Source organism: Mizuhopecten yessoensis, unplaced genomic scaffold (assembly GCF_002113885.1).
Source record: "Mizuhopecten yessoensis strain PY_sf001 unplaced genomic scaffold, ASM211388v2 scaffold10343, whole genome shotgun sequence".
Classification (NCBI taxonomy): Eukaryota; Metazoa; Mollusca; class Bivalvia; order Pectinida; family Pectinidae; genus Mizuhopecten; species Mizuhopecten yessoensis.
In genome coordinates, this window is record NW_018408499.1 from 308768 (window position 1) to 328206 (window position 19439).

Below are 19439 nucleotides of genomic sequence, written 5' to 3' on the forward strand. Positions count from 1 at the left end.
GTTAGCTCTATGTCTTTGATTAGCCTTATTTTTTTGGTAAGCCTTCGTGGTTAGCTCTCTGTCTTTGATTAGACTTATTTCTTGGGTAAGACTTCGTGTTTAGCTCTGTCTTTGATTAGACTTATTTCTTTGGTAAGACTTCGTGGTTAGCTCTATGTCTTTGATTATACTTATTTCTTTGGTAAGACTTCGTTGTTAGCTCTTTGTCTTTGATTAGACTTATTTCTTTGGTAAGACTTCGTGGTTAGCTCTTATTTCTTTGGTTTAGATCAATGTTGCGGGGCCTTTTTAGGCATACAGGCAATGGAAGTGAGGGATCACAGATATAGTAGTCCCGTGGACGGAGGACTGTCTGGAAGCCCTTCAATGTTCTTGCACACACAACCTCATCCGGCAGTTTGTTCCAGTCAGCCACAGTCTTTAGAAAAATGAGTTTTTGTAGAGGTCTGTCCTGGATTGAATAATTTGAAGTGTAGTTGATATCTTGCCTTGTGATGATGTTTGAAAGCACAATCAGTAAAGTGGTCGTTTATCGAGTAGAAGGGTCAGATAAATATGGCATAGCATGGCTGGCACCAGCCTCTTGACCACCTTGTAGAAGAAGGCGAGTGATGATGCATCAAGTGTCGTGTGCAGTATAGCCACGCGATATAAATCTTGCAACTTGTCGTTGGACTCGCTCAAGCCAGTCAGTCAGTGTTCTTGCTGAGATATGTGTCCAGTATACTACACAGCTGTATTCAAGTGTTAATCGTATGAGGCGAAGTTTTTTTTATACGGTTGCATTTTTCATATATATATTTTTATATACATTTTTTTGTGTTCATGTATGTATGCATATATACTGAACAAAAAAGAAACGCACAATTAAATTATGCAATCAATAGCCTATGATATTTTGTGAAATTTGTACAAAATTTTATATCAATATGAAGGGACAAGTCTACTCTTTACAATACTGTAGAAGAAAAGTCTGTGTGACGTCACTCGTGTCATCAGTAGTTACTCAAAGTGGGATACCCGCGAAAAACAAAATGACACTTCAGTACCTGGTATGGGCACCTTTTGCACGAATCCATGCACGGATTCTCCTATACATTGAATTCATGAGAACGTTTATTCGCCTTAAGGGAATGTTGTTCCATTCTTGTGTTAATGCTGCGATCAACTGGGCGCGGTTAGTTAGGGTTTTTGACGTTTCCTAATACGCCTGTCCAGCTCATCCCACAGATGCTCAGTGGGAGACATGTCGGGGCTACATGGGGGCCATTCCAGACGCTGAACGTTGTTTGCCGTGAGAAAATCACGACAGACTCTGGCAACATGCGGTCGAGCATAGTCTTGCTGGAAAATTAGGCTATGACGTCTGAGAAGTGGAAAGACATGTGGTTGGAGGATCTGGTCTCTGTATCGAACGGCATTGAGGTGTATTGCAGGGTGGGTGGGGGGTGGGGGGACTTTGTGCGTTTCTATTTTTTTGTTCAGTATATATGTCTATATTAGATTCGACTAGACATAGGATAGCTGTGGAGTAGAAGACACGTCCTTTTTAAAAACGGAACTTCCCGCATGTGGTCAGAACGGAATGGTGTTTTCCTGTCTAACATTGCCTCAGGTTCCTCCTCGTTCCTAGGGTTGATTTGGCATTCTTTCTTAGCTTGGTAATATGGAAACCGAAACTAAGGTTCTCAGACAGGATGACCTCCAGGTATGTGGTTTCCTCAACCTGCTGAAGATGTGATGGTCGAGCTGGTAGAAGTGTTGAGATCTCTAGTTATGCTCAGGTACACTTCTAAGCATTGAACAGCATGCCTTAGGTATCGGCCTATTTCTCTAAATCCACGAGGTCCTTCTGAATCTGCACATGATCTATTATGATCCTTACACTCTTATAAGGATACAGTCGTCATTGAAGAGACGAACAGTTGATTTTACCGAGGCTAGAATTTCATTAATGTGACACCGAATAAAATTGGTCCTAGCTTGTGGAATACCGGATGTTACGTGGACTGATCTCAACTCTTTGCCAATGGCTATCACATGCATGGTACTGCTTGATAGAAAGTGTGTTCAATGAACCATCTACTCCGTAAGAGCGCATCTTATGCAGAAGTTTGTTGTGGGACGTAGTATCGAAAGACTTTGAAAGTTTAAAATTGCCATATCATACTGCTGTGTAGGATCATGCATTTATGTCTCGCTTAATAGCCTGATCTGAAGCCTACGATCGATTTTAGTATCTTATCCCGTTCAAAATGTTCCAGGATATGTCTACAGATGATGTGCTTCAGCTTGCAAGAGACGCAGATTAGAGGCACTGGTCTGTCATTTTCCATTCTTCTTAGCAACTGATGTAACATAGTCATGGCGCCAATGGACTGGTAGCTTACCTCCGTCGACTGAGCACTGAATGTTTAGCACTGTTCTTCAAACTAGCATTGGATTACTTATCGGGTCCTTGGGAAGTGTTGATATTGGCAAGGAGTTTCCTCTACACCGTCTGGGACATCTCTGGGCAGTTTCTCTGGGATGTCTACACACCAAGACGGAACGAAACGGTTTGATCAGAATTTTGGCGTTCTCCTTCCCGTCATTGACGAATCATTCCATATTCTTAAAGAGAGCTACACCTATATTTGTTTATGCATCTCCAGAAGGGCTTGCTGTTGTTATCACAGAGTCTTTGTACATTCCCCGCGATAGATCTTTATTTACTCCACTGTCCGGTAATAATGACGTGTCTTTATACGCAGGCCTTCCATTGCGTCTTCTCCCTTAGATTGCGGTTGAACCAGAGGTTCTCGCTTTTGACATCCTTCTCGTTGTCGTTTTTACATCTTAGAAGGTATTCCACAGTATCTAGACGTCAGTTTCCTGAGACATGTTGATCATGTCTCCCGAAAGTGCGCCGGCGTTTTTCTGGATGTATTGCACATTTTCTTTCGTGAGCTGATCGTGGACTTGTGCAAGGCCATATTCCCAGGCGAGGTCGATGGGTGCAGCTGAACCTCTCTTCTGTCGTGGTCTTCCAGGCAGTTATAAGTGCTTATCCTTGGCATTTTACGATAGAAGTAAAAGTGAGATGCTGAGTATATTTCTTGGTGTTACAATGGGCCATGTAGAGATCCTTCATCACACCAATCTCCCTTTAGACAGATAATAGGCGCTGTGTTAAGCACCATTTCTATGGCGGGACTAATATTTACAATTTTTGTGGTATTTAATTAAATGAACGACTGAACGTTTATAATTTCTTTCTTTTTATATGACCCTGCCTGTTACAGGACGTTAAACCCCAAAGATGTATTACCCTAGGGTAATCACCTTATCAAATGTTGTGAGCGATGTGATGGTACAGTCATAACGTACCGAACTGTGAAAGTCTAGTCATGGATTTTGTCAGAACTTGTTGGTGAAAGTGCTGTGTTCCAGTGCAGGACTTCAAACGACTCAAATCCATGAAATATTTCATGCGACTCCTCTGACGAAACGTAGTGTTATGGAGATATTTAGTCTGCAGTTTATCCAAGTAATGATATCGAACATAGTTCATACAAACTTCTCAAAATTTACGGGCTTCATTTATACAACAAAACGTTATTTTCATAAATACTGGAACAATACGATAACATTCATTATGTCATAGTTGAGATATTTAAACAACCATATTTGTGTACTTTAATAGAGTACTTGTTATCTCTAAGCACCAAAAGTATCAGTTCTGCTATCGACTTGTTTCAAAAAGTGAGGCACGAATTTAAAATTCAGAACATCTTTACATCAGCAATTATTGGAAACAACGTCTGCGAGTCAATCATTATAATGGCAAACTTGACGAAGAAAGAGGAAAATTGAAATACCTAGTATTCAGTTTGAATCAAACTAGAACCAATTTAACCATAATTTCAAAACAGTTGAAATGAAAACTAAAATTGCTGGTAAAATTATTCAAAATGTTAAGGGTTCCCCCCTCCTCCCCGATTCCTAAAATTCCACTTGAACGGTTAAGTTTTTTTTTTTATTGGTAGGCTTTCATTAAGAAGTCCCAGTTCCACTCAATTGGTTCGATTAAAACATGCCCATCTTCTGCATCGTCACTCCAAAATGTTTCAATTTTCTGAATATGCAACATTATGAAAAGATTCATGTAGCAAAACCAATGTTTATATGCGACGTTTCCACGACTAGTACAGTATGTACTCGGTCACCTTCATTTAGACAAATTACCAATGAAGCAATTGTCCACAAAGGTGTAAAATATGTACGAGTTGTCCACAAAGCGATGTTGATTCGTCTACGCTGTAAGCATTTGTATAATTAGTTGTTATATAAGTACCAAAAAGAATTGATTCAGCTAAGCTTTGTTTAATTATTGGTCATAGATGTAAGCGAGTCTATGGTTGTGCTACATGAATCTTTTCACAATCCATACTTACCAACCTAAAATTTTATGAATATGAAACACTTGGTTTCTGTTTAGAGATATGTGTTGAAATACTGCAAATCATTTTTTTTTTCTGTTTGAAGGAACAACTTGACAACATGTTCCCAGACATTGGTTTTATTTTGTCACTGTTATAAGTTAGTGTTCATGTCCTTATGAGCTCTTAGCAGCCATTCTCCTGTCTCTCTCCTCAGCGATGGACAGTTTCACACCCTTACCACGGGGTAAAGAGATCCAGGGCTTGTTGCCTTTACCGATCACAAAGACATAGCTCAATCTGAAAACATAAAAAAACACCTTTTACTAAACACTTCATGAAAAATGCAACATCTAGTCATATTTACTGTTTACAACATAATTTATTATAAATAATTCTCAGAACTGTCACTTACACTTCAAATTTTCTGAACTATTAACATTTTCTTATTTATAATATAATGCAAACACTTCCTAGCAAAAAATCCAGATCTGCACAATTTACCATTTGCCAAGTTGTTACTCACTTCCCAAGACATTCTTTAATACCAGGGTAGATCAGATTTAACAGTAAATGTGGTGGATAAGAAATCATATTTCCTGTTCCAAATGGTGAAAAGCCCAAGCTTGCCAAATCTCATTAATTGTTGACACAATTTTGCACTCGACTTCACCACAAGTACTGTTTCTGTGATAAGATGGTATTTTTCTAGCCACAACAATGACATGTCTCTGTAATTTCAGTCTGAACACAATAATTCATTATCATACAGTGCATCTGAAGTAATACAGGTATATCCAACTTTGATCCACCACAATTATAAAGGCTCCAGACTGCATGCATCAAGAGGTCCTGTCCACTTACCGTGTAGCAAATGTGTGTCCTAGAGCATCTTTGATGTGTACGATGTCAAAAGAACCTGGATGTCTCTCCCTGTGCTGGATGACACCTACTCGCCCCAAGTTATGGCCTCCAGTGATCATACACAGGTTACCTACAACACACATTACACTCATGCAATACATTTCTGCACCAATTTCGTTGTCCGTTTCACATCTCCGAGTTGCTCAATCCCAATAAATTTTATGGGTCTGTTGCCATACAAACTAATGACAGATCAATATTAACAAAATTACACAACGGAAAATGCCATTGGTAATTTTTACACTGAATATTTTAATTATGACTGTGTGATATGCATAACCTTTTAATTCCAAGGCAACAATCACTTGTATCAAATCATTGGTAATGCCCTCCAAACACACGAGTTAGTGGGCGACCGTTGAGAGAAGTTTTTCTTGGCCTCATTTTGACTATACACGATCATTGAGCAGATCAGGGATAGCTTCGATAGGGCCACTGATGATAACACAGAATGTTCAAAACCCAGACAATATGTTATTTACATACCATTTTCCCAATGAGTGATGCAAAATTAGATTTGCAATTGATTTTGAATACATCATCTTTCTTGAGTGTGCTACAGTTGCTAACATTACCAGAGATTGCAGGAGAATCAATTGCTTTTTCACTACTTGAGACCGTTCATCTCTTACCGGAATCGAATTTGATGAACTCCTTCATTTTTCCAGTGGCAATGTCCACCATGACGGTGTCGTTGACCTTGGCTAGGGGGTCAGGGTAGCGGATAGTCCTGGCATCATGAGTGGTCAACATCGGTACACCCTTAGCTCCCACGGTTACTCGCTTCACTCGACACAGTTTGTACTAAAACATTATACAATGTATACAAACATATCCATATATGACTAAAGATTTTTTGCATGCCATCTTTCACTTATAATAATTTATTAGCTACTGGATAAAATGGGTACCATGCGGATTCCAAAACCAGACTGTTTTTAACTATTTAACAAAAAATTTACCATCACTAATGTGTGAAGGGCATCTCGTGCATTCACAACACATATTTTTCTCCTTAAAACTAAGAAAACCTAAGCAAGGAATCAGACACCCTGTTTCACAAAAATGCTGTATAACATGTTGAACTCGTAAAGGCACACAAGTATATAAGTTGTATGGTCCTAGCAGAATAAGCTGCAGTGCTTGGTTTGTAACTGACCTAAATGTAAAAACTTAGTAGGCTAGACAGACACAAGTACCAACACCACACTCTGTAGTCTTTGAATTTAGAATGGACGACCATCTTCGCTAGCCAATTATTCACTTCGTACACTCCACTAACCCATGGCGGATATAGCCGTGTTTTCATAATTCCCTCCACTGCCACCTAGCGGATATACTGAGTTATCCTTCTTCTCCCAATAAACTTTTAACCAATCAGAATGACGGTTACATACACACTCCATCGGCGTGTTGACATAAACATGTGCATGTCGAGGCGGTGTATAAATGACAGAGCAATATGGAAACAATCCGAAGGCAGCACACATATTTCCCCAGGTCATCATTTCCACCAACTGATTTAACACTCCAGAAGTTTCCCAAAAGATCGTGCGCCAATTTTTTTGGGGCAAAACACTCTGACATAAATGACAACCTGCTTCCGTAGTCAACAGCGTCATATGTAAGACGTGATTTCATTGGATGCCACATCGCACGAAAATTTAAAGGCTCAGTAAACATGGCTATATCCGCCAAGGGTAAGTTGAGTGTATACAAAGCAGCACTTGGCTAGAGAAGATGATGATGGACAAGAGGTCATTCATATACAGATTTCCTATAGGCCAGATCTAACCAAGAAAATCTAACTTAATTTTGTATAAACAAGCAACCCTACATTAAAGGGGACGGTTCGTATGATATTTACCTTGGCCTCCTCTGGTTTGATGCGATGAACTGTAAATCGTCCTTTTACGTCATACAGGAGTCTAAAGTTCTCATTTGTCTTCTCAATGGTGATGACATCTGAAAAACAAAAGTTTATTTGCAACTTATAAGTTTTATTATTATTGTGGGGTCCTGTTTCTGTTTAAAGTCTCAAGATGTTCAAGTCGTTGGCAATGCCCTCTACATTTGTGCTCGAAAGAGAAAAAAAATAAATGATAAGGGTAACTACTTTGTCTAGATTGAATTAAAAACGAACATCAGAGAAGCACATTCAACATCTTTGTATCTTTTCAATTATCAGAATGTGTTTCTGATAAAGATTGAAAATATCATTTCCCCAGAAATATATTCAAACATGTATCAAATCATTGGTAATGCCCTTCAAACACAAGTCAGTGGGCGACCGTTGACAGAAGTTTCTGTTGGCCTCATTTTGACTATACACGATCACAGAATTGATCAGGGATAGCTTCGAAACGGCCTTTTTTTTTTTATACAAATCAGGAGCACTGAACCGGAAATTCTTTAGAAGCAATGTCAGTCAGTGTGCAAGTTGGAGCTCCTCTTGTCGGTGATGTGTAGTTCCCTGCTATACATTTCTAGTGACACAACTGTTCTCAACATATAATACAGCTTCCTTCATTTATTGAAAAGAAAGTCTTCTGTAACTCTCAACTAATTTTGGGTAACGTCATACAGACACTACCCAAATCGGGACACTTTTTAGATAAATATCAATGTTCTTTATACCATACTATCAGTTCCAACAAAGTTTGTTCATTTTTCATTAATAGATACTATCCACTTTTCACTTCTATCACAATTTGATATTTCAAATGCGTGGTTCTATAAAAAGAACGCGAGATACCATCAGATTTAGGTAGGCCTTTGAACCGGCTTGGGACATTTCTGGTAATTTGGCTAATATTTTTGGGGATGAGCGATCGATATCGGCAGAAAATATGCATAGTTGAAATGGTTAAGAGTCAACGAGGATTCCGATTAAATTTCTTCTCCAAACTAGCATTAGTTTTGATAAAATAGCCTTTGAAAAAGAAATCCAAATAAATAGCGTCGCACAGCATGTGAATCAGGAAAAATAAGGACCAACAGGAAGTGAAAGTTAAACAGGATCTCTGATGGAGTTACTGAGAAATGCAATTAACAGAACTTAAGCTCTAAATCCAAGATAGTAGTCTGACAGCTATCGTTTTTTTATTGATCATTTTTCTCTCTCTCCAATCATTAATAAAATAAGACACACACATCTAAGGACTACGGAGAATCTACATGTAAAACTTGACAATCCATCAGGTAGGGCAAGGACTATAAATGGATTCTGTTGCAACTACATTTGTTCTCGAAAGAGAAAAAAAGAACTGATTAAGGTAACTACTTGGTCTAGATTGAATTAAAAACGAACATCGGAGAAGCATGTACACAGTGATGGTCATTATGATAATTCAATTTAACATCTTTTTATTTTTTCAACTATCAAAATGTGTTTCCGATTAAGATTGAAAATATCATTTCCCCAGAAATATATTCAAACATATGTATCAAATCATTGGTAATGCCCTTCAAACACAAGTCAGTGGGCGACCGTTGATAGAAGTTTCTGTTGGCCTCATTTTGACTATACACGATCACAGAATTGATCAGGGATAGCTTCGAAACGGCCTTTTTTTTTTATACAAATCAGGAGCACTGAACCCGAAATTCTTCAGAAGCAATGTCAGTCAGTGTGCAAGTTGGAGCTCCTCCTGTCGGTGATGTGTAGTTCCCTGCTATACATTTCTAGTGACACAACTGTTCTCAACATATAATACAGCTTCCTTCATTTATTGAAGAGAACGTCCTCTGTAACTCTCAACTAATTTTGGGAAACGTCACTCAAACACTGTACCCAAATCGGGACACTTTTTAGATAAATATCAATGTTGTTTATACCTTACTATCAGCTTCAACAAAGTTTGTAAATTTTTCATAAATAGAAACTATCCACTTTTCACTTCTATCACAATTTGATATTTCAGATGCGTGGTTCTATAAAAGGAACGCGAGATACCATCAGATTTAGGTAGGCCTTTGAACCGGCTTTACTGTACCCGGAAAGGGACATTTCTGGTATTTTGGCGAATATTTTTGGGGATGGGCGATCGATATCGGCAGAAAATATACATAGTTGAAATGGTTAAGAGTCAACGAGGATTCCGATTAAATTTCTTCTCCAAACTAGCATTAGTTTTGATAAAATAGACTTTTGAAAAAGAAATCCAAATAAATAGCGTCGCACAGCATGTGAATCAGGAAAAATAAGGACCAACAGGAAGTGAAAGTTAAATAGGATCTCTGATGGAGTTACTGAGAAATGGAATTAACAGAACTTAAGCTCTAAATCCAAGATGGTAGTCTGAAAGCTATCGTTTTTTTATTGATCATTTTCTCTCTTCCAATCATTAACAAAGTAAGACACTTAGGACTACGGAGAATCTACATGTAAAACTTGACAATCCATCAGGTAGGGTAAGGACCATAAATGGATTCTGCTGCAACTACATTTGTTCTCGAAAGAGAAAAAAAAGGAACTGATTAAGGTAACTACTTGGTCTAGATTGAATTAAAAACGAACATCGGAGAAGCATGTACACAGTGATGGTCATTATGATCATTGAATTTAACATCTTTGTATCTTTTCAATTATCATAATGTGTTTCTGTTAAAAGATTGAAAATATAATTTTCCCAGAAATATATTCAAACATATGTATCAAATCATTGGTAATGCCCTTCAAACACAAGTCAGTGGGCGACCGTTGACAGAAGTTTCTGTTGGCCTCATTTTGACTATACACGATCACATTGATCAGGGATAGCTTCAAAAGGGCCTTTTTTTTTTTTTACAAATCAGGAACATTGAACCTGAAATTCTTCAGAAGTAATATCAGTGTGCAAGTTGGAGCTTCTCCTGGTGATGTGTAGTTCCCTTCTATACATTTCTAGTGACACAACTGTTCTCAACATGTAATACAGCTTCCTTCATTTATTGAAAAGAAAGTCTTCTGTAACTCTCAACTAATTTTGGGTAACGTCACTGTACCCAAATCGGGACACTTTTGAGATAAATATCAATGTTCTTTATACCATACTATCAGTTCCAAAAATGTTTATTCATTTTTCATTAATAGATACTATCCACTTTTCATTCTTTTTCTATCACAATTTGATATTTCGGGTGCTTCTATAACAAGAATTCCACAGAAGTGGATGTGTCGCCTGCGCAGGGAGCTGGGAGATTGTGCTTAGCACTGCATGAAGTTTGAGTTTGATCGGCCCAAGGAAATTCAAGTTATCGCACGAAAACAGATTTACTATTTATAGGAACAGTGACCTTGACCTTCGGACCTGAAAAGCAATCCCAAGCAAGCACTTTTGGTAAGGAAGCACTGCATGAAGTTTGAGTTTGATCGGCCCAAGGAAGCTTAAGTTATCGCATGAAAACCTCTGTGCGGACGCCGCTGCCGCCATAGCAAACTTTTCGCAGGCGACACAAAAATTAAGCGAAATACCATCAGATTTAGGAAGGCCCCTTAACCGGCGTTACTGGACCCGGAAATGAATACTTCTGGTATTTTGACGAAATTTTTTGGGGATAAACGATCAATATCGGCAGAATATATGCATAGTTGAATTAGTTTCGAGTCAACGAGGGTTCCGATTTTAATTTCTTCTCCAAACTAGCATTAGTTTTGATAAAATAGACTTTTGAAAAAGACATTTAAATAAATAGCATCACAGCACGTAAATCAGGAGTCTTGTTTTGGTAATTATTCTTACCTTTAAATTGTCCATGTAAAGATAATCAGCAGCCAATAAAGCATAATACAGTTTAAATTGTCATGAAAAGTATTATCATTTTTTGGGCCGTTTTCCCACAAGTGCCCTGTGTTGGGTATAGTTGGTACTATTTATTGAAAATTGCAACCGAAGATGGGTTGGCATCATACACCTCTTCCAATGCAGTAATTTGGTAGAATGATCCATGTTTTCTTGCATTTTCAACACATTTTTTTAGTATTTAACTGTTTAAATCTATTTTAATACTCACCCATAAAACCAGCTGGGTAGTCCTTGGCAGTTCTCACCTTCCCATCAACTTTGATCAGCCTCTGGTTAACGATCTTCTTTACTTCGTCGTATGTGAGGGCATACTTTAGTCTGTTACGTAGGAAAACGATCATGGGAAGACATTCCCTCAATTTGTGTGGGCCTGTGCTAGGTCGAGGAGCAAAGACACCACTCAGTTTGTCAAGCATCCATGACTTTGGTGCCGTCAGGCGCTTCATAGACTTCCTACGTCCTCGATAACCCTGAAACATTACATTCAAGAGTATTTGAAACGAAACTGCTACAACAAAACGGTACATGAAGGGAGAGCCTGCACGTCAGTATTTTCATGCTATAAATTGATTACAAAATGAATGGCACACCAAGAGCACAGGCGCTTGTTTCGATCCATAGATAATAAGCAAACATGTTAAATGCTACTGCAAAGTATGACAAATGAAATCTAGGTTGTTGTCATACCACGAGCACAGGGTCTTATTTTGATAAATAGATAAGCAAAATTGTTTATGATACTGCATCGTATGACAAATGAGATCTAGGTTGTGGCACTAACTAAACGTTTTTCCGTGTCAAGTGTTAGATCATGTTATGAACGACGTCGCCGATACTTGCTTAATTTATTTAAAAAGAATAAATTCCAAAGCAACAAATACTCATTTTATAATCCCCATTTTATCCAAGTTTCAGAGATTACATGACACGATCACATCGGCAATGAAATGGGCAAGCGACAACTGTTTTCATAAACTTAAACATGCTGAACTGTAAGTTTAAAAAAGGATTTATTTACTTATTCGAAGCCATGTGTGAAAAATACCATGTCTTTTATTAACTTTGAAGTTTGGTTATTGTATATATCTAATAAATTTGTATTTTAGTACAGTGTAAGAGTTAGGATTGAACGGATTGTATATCACATGTCAGCAAGTAGACCCACCATTTTGGCTATACACAGTGAAAAAGACCGTTCTACTAAACCGGAAGTATGATCAGCACGGAATCCATAAATACCAAAACGGACCAAAAAGGTCCGAAATGGACCAAACCGAAACGGATAGAAACTGATACTACTTCTCAAAGAACACTTTTCATCTGGCTGTTTTTAGTAAAATAAAGCTAAAAGGACAATTTTAGTGTGGAACGAATGTGATTGGATTATGGATTTATTTTTGAAATATACAAAATATGTACTGCTTCAAAATAGGTGCATTAACACATTGCTTACTTACAACTTTACGGTATAATTTTGATTTTAATAAGACTCCAAATGAAATGATTTACTTCAGTAAAATAGATAACATTTATCATCGGAAAATATATGAGTTGTTTTATAAATTTGCAACAATTTTTAGATATGTTTGCCGATTCTGTCCATTCCGGTGATTAATACTTCGCAGTTTCAACATCCGGTGTCATGGCTGACGTACCGAAAGTAGGGTCGAGAAGTCAACATAGGAGGTTGCAGACAGGTTTTCATGTTTTGCCTCCTCTGTGGGTTAAATCAAACTGCCGATAAACACTTTTATATTTAATCAGGATATAGAAAAATCATGGATTCGTCTGGGGATATGGAAGGCGTGAACTGGGGAAGTTTTGAAGGCTTTGATATGCTTGAGGCTGAAGATGACAATCTCGCACCCGATACCAGTTCGGTAACTCGTGTTTATTTGAACTGCGATTCAAATGATAGTCAACGGGAAGAGCTAAGATCAGGAGACATGGAACCCACGGATTTCTCATCTGGTGCCAAAATGTCACAGAACCATCCCTCTTCAAATGACGGGTAAGATCCCTGCCTAGTCTACCTAACGAAGACGGAATTGATAATAAATAAACAACTTATTGAGTGGTCCGCCTTACTGCACAGTAGGGGTTTATTTTCTGTTTAATGATGATAATAATAATCCTTATTTAATGTCATTTACATTTTTTAACAACAAACATAAATTGAGCTTGGAATAGCATTTATTACAAAGCTTATAAGGGAAAAAAATAAAGGTTTCCCAATGAGTAATGGTTGGTTATCATGTTTATCTAACTCAAGGTGTGTATAACGTTACATGTAGATGTCAATTAACCTCTCAAACCTCCATCGCTGCGGTAACATAGCTTTCTGACGACAAGATTTTTTATCTATATTGAGATCTCCCTCATTCCGCATTTACTATGAGGGAGAAAGTGTGTGAAACACGACTGAAACTGCTTTCCCTTTTTATGTATCAAAAAAAAATTGAAATAGCATTCATTTGATTGAGACACATCTGTTATTATCATTACTCACACCCTGCAGTGACCAGGAGATCTTTTGAACACAGGATGTAGATTTTGAGTTTGTTTGGGTTTAGACTTGAATGAGTGAGTTCTTCTTCCATGAACGGATGAAGGCTCTAAGGTTGAAGCGATAACTGTCAGAGTTTCGATGGAGATTGGTAAATTTCAGCAAAATGAGGGAGTCTCCCTTCTAATGAGAGAGGGTTGACGGCTACTATTATAGACAGGGATTTAAACCTAGAACCCTACAAAGTACAAACTCTAGACCGGTGCTCCTCTAATTGAGCTACCTGGTCGTCAACAATTGATCCAGTCAAATTTCCACTACTCCTCCCTCCTGTTTCTAAGTCTTGGCCCTCAGACACAACTATTTAAAACCAAGGTTCAGGTATCCCTTGAATTTAATTGAAAAATAATGGACGCAGGCTGAAAGCCTCTAAGTCCATATCACAAAACATTGTATAAAAATATTATATTGTCACTGGTTAACATATATAAAATTTCCCAAAAGAGTACATTATCAGTAATTATTGTAAATAGTGTCCTTCAGATGGTTATCCAACAGGATCTCAAAGTCCTTCGTGGTTTCTGCATTTACAACCGATTCCGGTAGACCGTTCCAGATATCAACTACCCTAAACGTGAACGAGTTTTTCCTTAGCTCTGTACTACATCGTTGTTTATACAGCTTAAATTTATGTCCTCATGTTCTTTCGTTATTATCGTAGACAAATATGTCTGACGTGACTTTCTCATCAAACTTCCTCTTCACAATCTTGAAAACGTTAATCAAATCACCTCTAGTCCTTCGGTGTTTTAGTGTCGGTAGTTTTAATTTTTCTAAACGTTCTTCGTAGGAGATTTCTTTAAATCCAGGTAGAAGCTTAGTGGCTCTCCGTTGTACATTCTCTATCATCTGGATATCTTTAAGTTTATACGGACTCCACGCACTGGCTGCGTATTCTAGATGCGGTCTTACCAGAGCCTTAAATAACTGTCTAAAAATCGATTCGTCCAATAAAGTAAATGATCTTCTAATCATCCCGAGTACTGAATTAGCTTTATTTATTGAGTTTTGAATGTGGGTCCGAAAGTCCAGGTTTGCATCCACCGTTACTCCTAAATCTTTTTCACTGTTGATTTTGTCAAGTACGACTTCTCCAGTTTTGCTCGCGAGACGGTATGTTCTATTATTGTTTGGTGATCCTTTAACCTGAAGAACCTTGCATTTATTCGGATGAAATTTCAGAAGCCAATCATCAGACCATTTTTGAAGATTATTCAAATCTGCTTGTAGAATTTCCTTATCCTCATCAGTTCGTATCTTGCGATATAATTTAGTATCATCCACGAATAGAGAGCCAATGACGCAGTGTTCTCGGGCATGTCATTGATATACATAACAAATAATATTGGTCCTAAAACACTCCCCTGAGGAATTCCGCTTAAGACTTTCTGTAATTTGGATGTAGATCCGTTAACAACTACTTTTTGATGTCTATCACTTAAAAAGTTTTCTATCCATTTAACAGTTTTCGTGCTGATTCCATAATTATATAGCTTGTGTATTAGACGGCAATGGGGTACCTTGTCGAAAGCTTTCATAAAATCCATATAAATGACATCAATTTCTCCTCCCGTATCCAACATATTAGTCCACTCATCTAGGACGATTAACATTTGAAGTGTTGTTGATCTTCCGGGGAGAAATCCAAACTGATTTTTGCTGAATAAATTGTTCAGTTGCATGTGTTGAACTATACTATCACGAATAAATTTTTCCATTGTTTTAACGATGATACTAGTAAGACTAACAGGTCGATAGTTTCCAGGATCGGTTTTTGAACCTTTTTTGTAAATAGCGGTGATGTTCGCGTCCTTCCATGATTGGGGTAGTTTTCCTTCAGAGAGAGATTTATTGAAGATTATCGAAATTGGTATACACAAAACATCGCGAAGTTCCTTTAAATCTTTCGGATGCATCCCATCGGGTCCTGGTGATTTGGTAGCATCTAAATTGAAAAGTAGTTTCTTGATTACATCTCCATTGATTGACGTGTCTTGAAATAAGTGACTGACAGGTCTGGCTAGGAACAGAGGTAGCTCCCCCCGGTAGTTATCCCTTACCAAGCTTCCAGTTATAATAAACTAGTACATTCAGGTGTAGAAATCCTTTCTGTTGTGTGACCCTGGAATTCACTCTAAATTAGTTGTGTTAACTAGGTGTATATATCTGGTGAAAATCATTCATCATTGGAAATTTAAACTGCAGCATTAAGCAGGAATTTTTATAGATATAATTATATCCATAATAAATATGCAATCTATATAATCAAAAGAGCAGAGGGCAAACTCACATTGGGTGAGTCTGACCAGGTAAAAATGGACCCAGAAAGAGGATAAACTTTATGCAGTGATATTGTTGACACTTTTCTTTATCAAATTTTAGTCATTTCACTACTTTGAAATATCTGTGTTCAACCGAAACATCTCATGATCAGCACTTGTTACGTTCGGCTGATCTGTCAGAATTATTAGACAAATAGTTAAACAACTGTTAGCGTAGAATTATATGACATGATTTGTTTATGTGATTGTGATGGTTTTCTGTGATGTATCTTTGATGTAGCAGTGTCAAAACTCAAGTCAAAATAAACCTTTTAATGCTCCTGTTGTAGATATATCCAGCACACCATATCCGAGGACCAGATACTGATGCAAATCAATCCTGGGGAGAACCGCATGCCCTCTAACCCAAGTCATGCCACAATCACCATGGAAACCCGTGACCCTAATACAAAGCTTCTAGAGGTTACAAGGTAACTATTAGAATATTGTTTATTTTCTGTTTTGGTCTAGTTTTATAGCTTGGTCACAAATGCATAACATTATGTATTTTATATTTGAAGCCAATCACTTGTCTAATACCTGTGTGAATACTGTATAGCTGGTTATATTTTCGAGGAATTTAATGTCGCTGTACTCATGGTCATAAAAAATAGTGCGAAATTAAATGCCAAGAAAATAACGACACCATGGATAACAATCTCAGAATATATTTTTTTAAATAGAGACACAAACACAATTTGTTTTTACTACAGAATAATGAAGATAAAACTTCTATTCAGTTTTGTATTTTACTTTATTTCACAAAACACTAGTAGTAGTGCTTGTAAAAGAAATCTTATTAAGTACACATTTAAGTATCGTCAAGGGCGGGATATTTTTACTTGGCAATGTTGCAGGAAATAGAATCTCCTGAACTATTCCAAACAACCATGAAATATCAGCCCTGCGAAAACTATACAGTACCATGTCAAGGATATTATTATATGTTACTCTTGGATTCTGCCGGCTGAAATGAACAGGAAGGAGAGGTTACCGTCTCTATATTTATTTTATTTCAGGAACATTCTAATCACAAACAATAAATTGTACAGGCTTGTTACATTATAAACTTGCTTAGGATAGTAAAGCAAATTAACTGGCTTAATATATCTGTCTAGGGAAATACATTTTAAAGAAATGACAAAATGTGAGTAAGTGTGACAAGAGATGTGACTAAGTGTGACTAGAGATGTGACTTACTGACTTAAGTGACTAAATCGATACGGCTAGCCAACCTGAACAAAATGTGACTATAGGATAACTTGACAGTCCTATAATACACTTACAATAGTGACTTCAAATATGTGACTAAAAAGAGTTAGTCACATATTGACAAAACTTCTCACTTTTCACATAAAACATGTCACATGTCAGTTAAATGATAACTATTAGCATTACTACATCAACAATCTATTACAGATCTATTGTAAATGACAATTATTGAACAATTATTAATTGCATTAAACTCTAACACAAGGCAACCAATTTATCACAAACCGAACAAAAAAAACTATCAGTTCATGTATCAACCTATGGTAAAGACAAAGTATCAGTCAAATAATCGAATTCCTCCTATCAGTCTCTATCATACTATAAATTGTTAAGTATTAACAATTTCAATCAATGGTTACTCTTATCATAATGAGTAATGCCAATATGTGGCATTCCTGTCCATTAATACACATCCGAGACTGTGCTCAATTTACATCCTATAACAATCTCTATTTCGACGAATGTCTAAAGGGAGATAACTCGTAATAACAAATTACTTGGCAAGTTGATGCCTCCATCAATATGATCGTAAAATGTAAACACACAAGTTCATACCAAGTTATAGACATCTTTCATCTCGAAACATATTCTGAATCATTTTTACCTATTTAAGTAACGATTAAACCTCCAAAAATCATCAGATAATGACAATGTAGCACCGCAACGTTTTGGCGGGGAAAATGGCCGACCATGCCGTTTTCACCAACACAACCCTGCAGGTCCTATATCTCGTATTTCATAAGAATTATTCCAAAATACACAACATTATTTGGCAAAAATGTGAACCAACACTTTGTGAACAAATCTACCTACATGTGAAAACATATCACATAGTTTAACTCTGGAACTTACCTGAAATGAACAGGAAGGAGAGGTTACCGTCTCGTATATTTATTTTATTTCAGGAACATTCTTATCGGGTATGCGCACGCATCCTAGCATCCTCATCCCTACATTCGGAGTTATCTCTCTTTATGCAATACCCGTACCCGTTACATAATAGTTGTACCATTATAATCTATATAAAAAAAGGTACCCTAAATATTCCTAAAATACCAGAGTAACATATACAATGTCATTTGTATTTTCCAGGTATCAGTGTAACTACACAGGGTGTCCACGTACATACAGTACTGCAGGAAACCTGAGGACTCATCAGAAAACTCATAAGGGTAAACAGGATAAATGGGTAGAGTAATAGAATCGTTCACCCCCTTGGGGGTGAGATAGGGGATTCTCTTACCCTGGACAGGTGTATCTGCACTTTTACCGAATGTGAGATTTCCTTATCTCACCCTAGGGTTGGGACGGGGGGATTCCCCTATTCATAACAATAGTATGACGTCACTTCAACAATACAATGTCGTCACGTCAACAATCCATCAACTTCACGTCAACCCTGAATTTATCATGTAACGTTATCATTACATTGTGTATATGATACAAAATGGGAGAACAGGGTAAGAGAAAAAGAATCATTCACCCCCTTGTTGGTGAGATAGGGGAATCTCAACCCTCGGGGAAAGATTCTTAAGTTGCCAAACACTCGGCAAAGCCTCGTGTTTGGCAACTTAAGAATCTTTCTCTCAGGTTGGGATTCCCCTATCTCGCCCCCAAGGGTGTGAGAGATTCTATTAATCTCAACCCTCAGGGGAAGATTCTTAAGTTGCCAAAGACAAGGCTTTGCTGAGTGTTTGGCAACTGATGATTTTTTTCCCAAGCGTTGAAATTTCACTCTCTCACCCTTAAGGGGTAAATGATTCTTTTCTCTTACCCCCTTCACCCTGTTAACGCTACAGGCTAAATACACATCTGACGTGTCGTTGATGTACTGTTGACGTGACGTCATACAATTGTTATAAATAGGGGAATCCCCCCGTCTCAACACTAGGGTCAGACAAGGATATCTCGCACCGGTAAAAGTGTGGATACACCTGTCCAGGGTAAGAGACAAGGATATCTCACAGTGGTAAAAGTGTGGATACACCTGTCCAGGGTAAGAGACAAGGATATCTCACACCGGTAAAAGTGTGGATACACCTGCCCAGGGTAAGAGACAAGGATATCTCACATCGGTAAAAGTGTGGATACACCTGCCCAGGGTAAGAGACAAGGATATCTCACACCGGTAAAAGTGTGGATACACCTG

At 37.7% G+C, this 19439-nt stretch overlaps 2 protein-coding genes across 2 annotated transcripts in view; one reads left to right on the forward strand and one right to left on the reverse strand.

Moving 5' to 3' along the window:
• Positions 1–4545: 4545 nt before the first annotated feature.
• On the reverse strand, positions 4546–12370 carry LOC110460266 (40S ribosomal protein S4-like). The gene is made up of 6 exons (XM_021513089.1): positions 12297–12370; positions 11340–11601; positions 7213–7310; positions 5978–6149; positions 5286–5415; positions 4546–4721 (listed from the first exon to the last, which is right to left on the reverse strand). Exons 1-6 carry the CDS (start codon positions 12297–12299, stop codon positions 4598–4600), a joined length of 789 nt encoding a protein of 262 aa, XP_021368764.1. The 5' UTR covers positions 12300–12370; the 3' UTR covers positions 4546–4597.
• A 399-nt stretch (positions 12371–12769) lies between these two features.
• Positions 12770–19439, forward strand: part of LOC110460256 (metal regulatory transcription factor 1-like) — a 23382-nt gene continuing 16712 nt past the window's right edge. The window contains exons 1-3 of the mRNA XM_021513073.1: positions 12770–13142; positions 16309–16449; positions 18383–18462. Coding sequence (XP_021368748.1) covers positions 12910–13142; positions 16309–16449; positions 18383–18462 — 454 coding nt within the window. The 5' untranslated portion in view covers positions 12770–12909. The remainder of the gene's footprint in view (positions 13143–16308; positions 16450–18382; positions 18463–19439) is intronic.

What these genes read in the sequence shown, in the direction of transcription:
- LOC110460266 (XM_021513089.1), bottom strand. An exon ending in TCAAACCAGAGGAGGCCAAG is followed by an intron (nt 6,150 to 7,212) that starts GTAAATATCATA and finishes ATAATGTTTTAG; the next exon opens with TACAAACTGTGTCGAGTGAA. An exon ending in GTTCATCAAATTCGATTCCG is followed by an intron (nt 5,416 to 5,977) that starts GTAAGAGATGAA and finishes TGTGTGTTGTAG; the next exon opens with GTAACCTGTGTATGATCACT.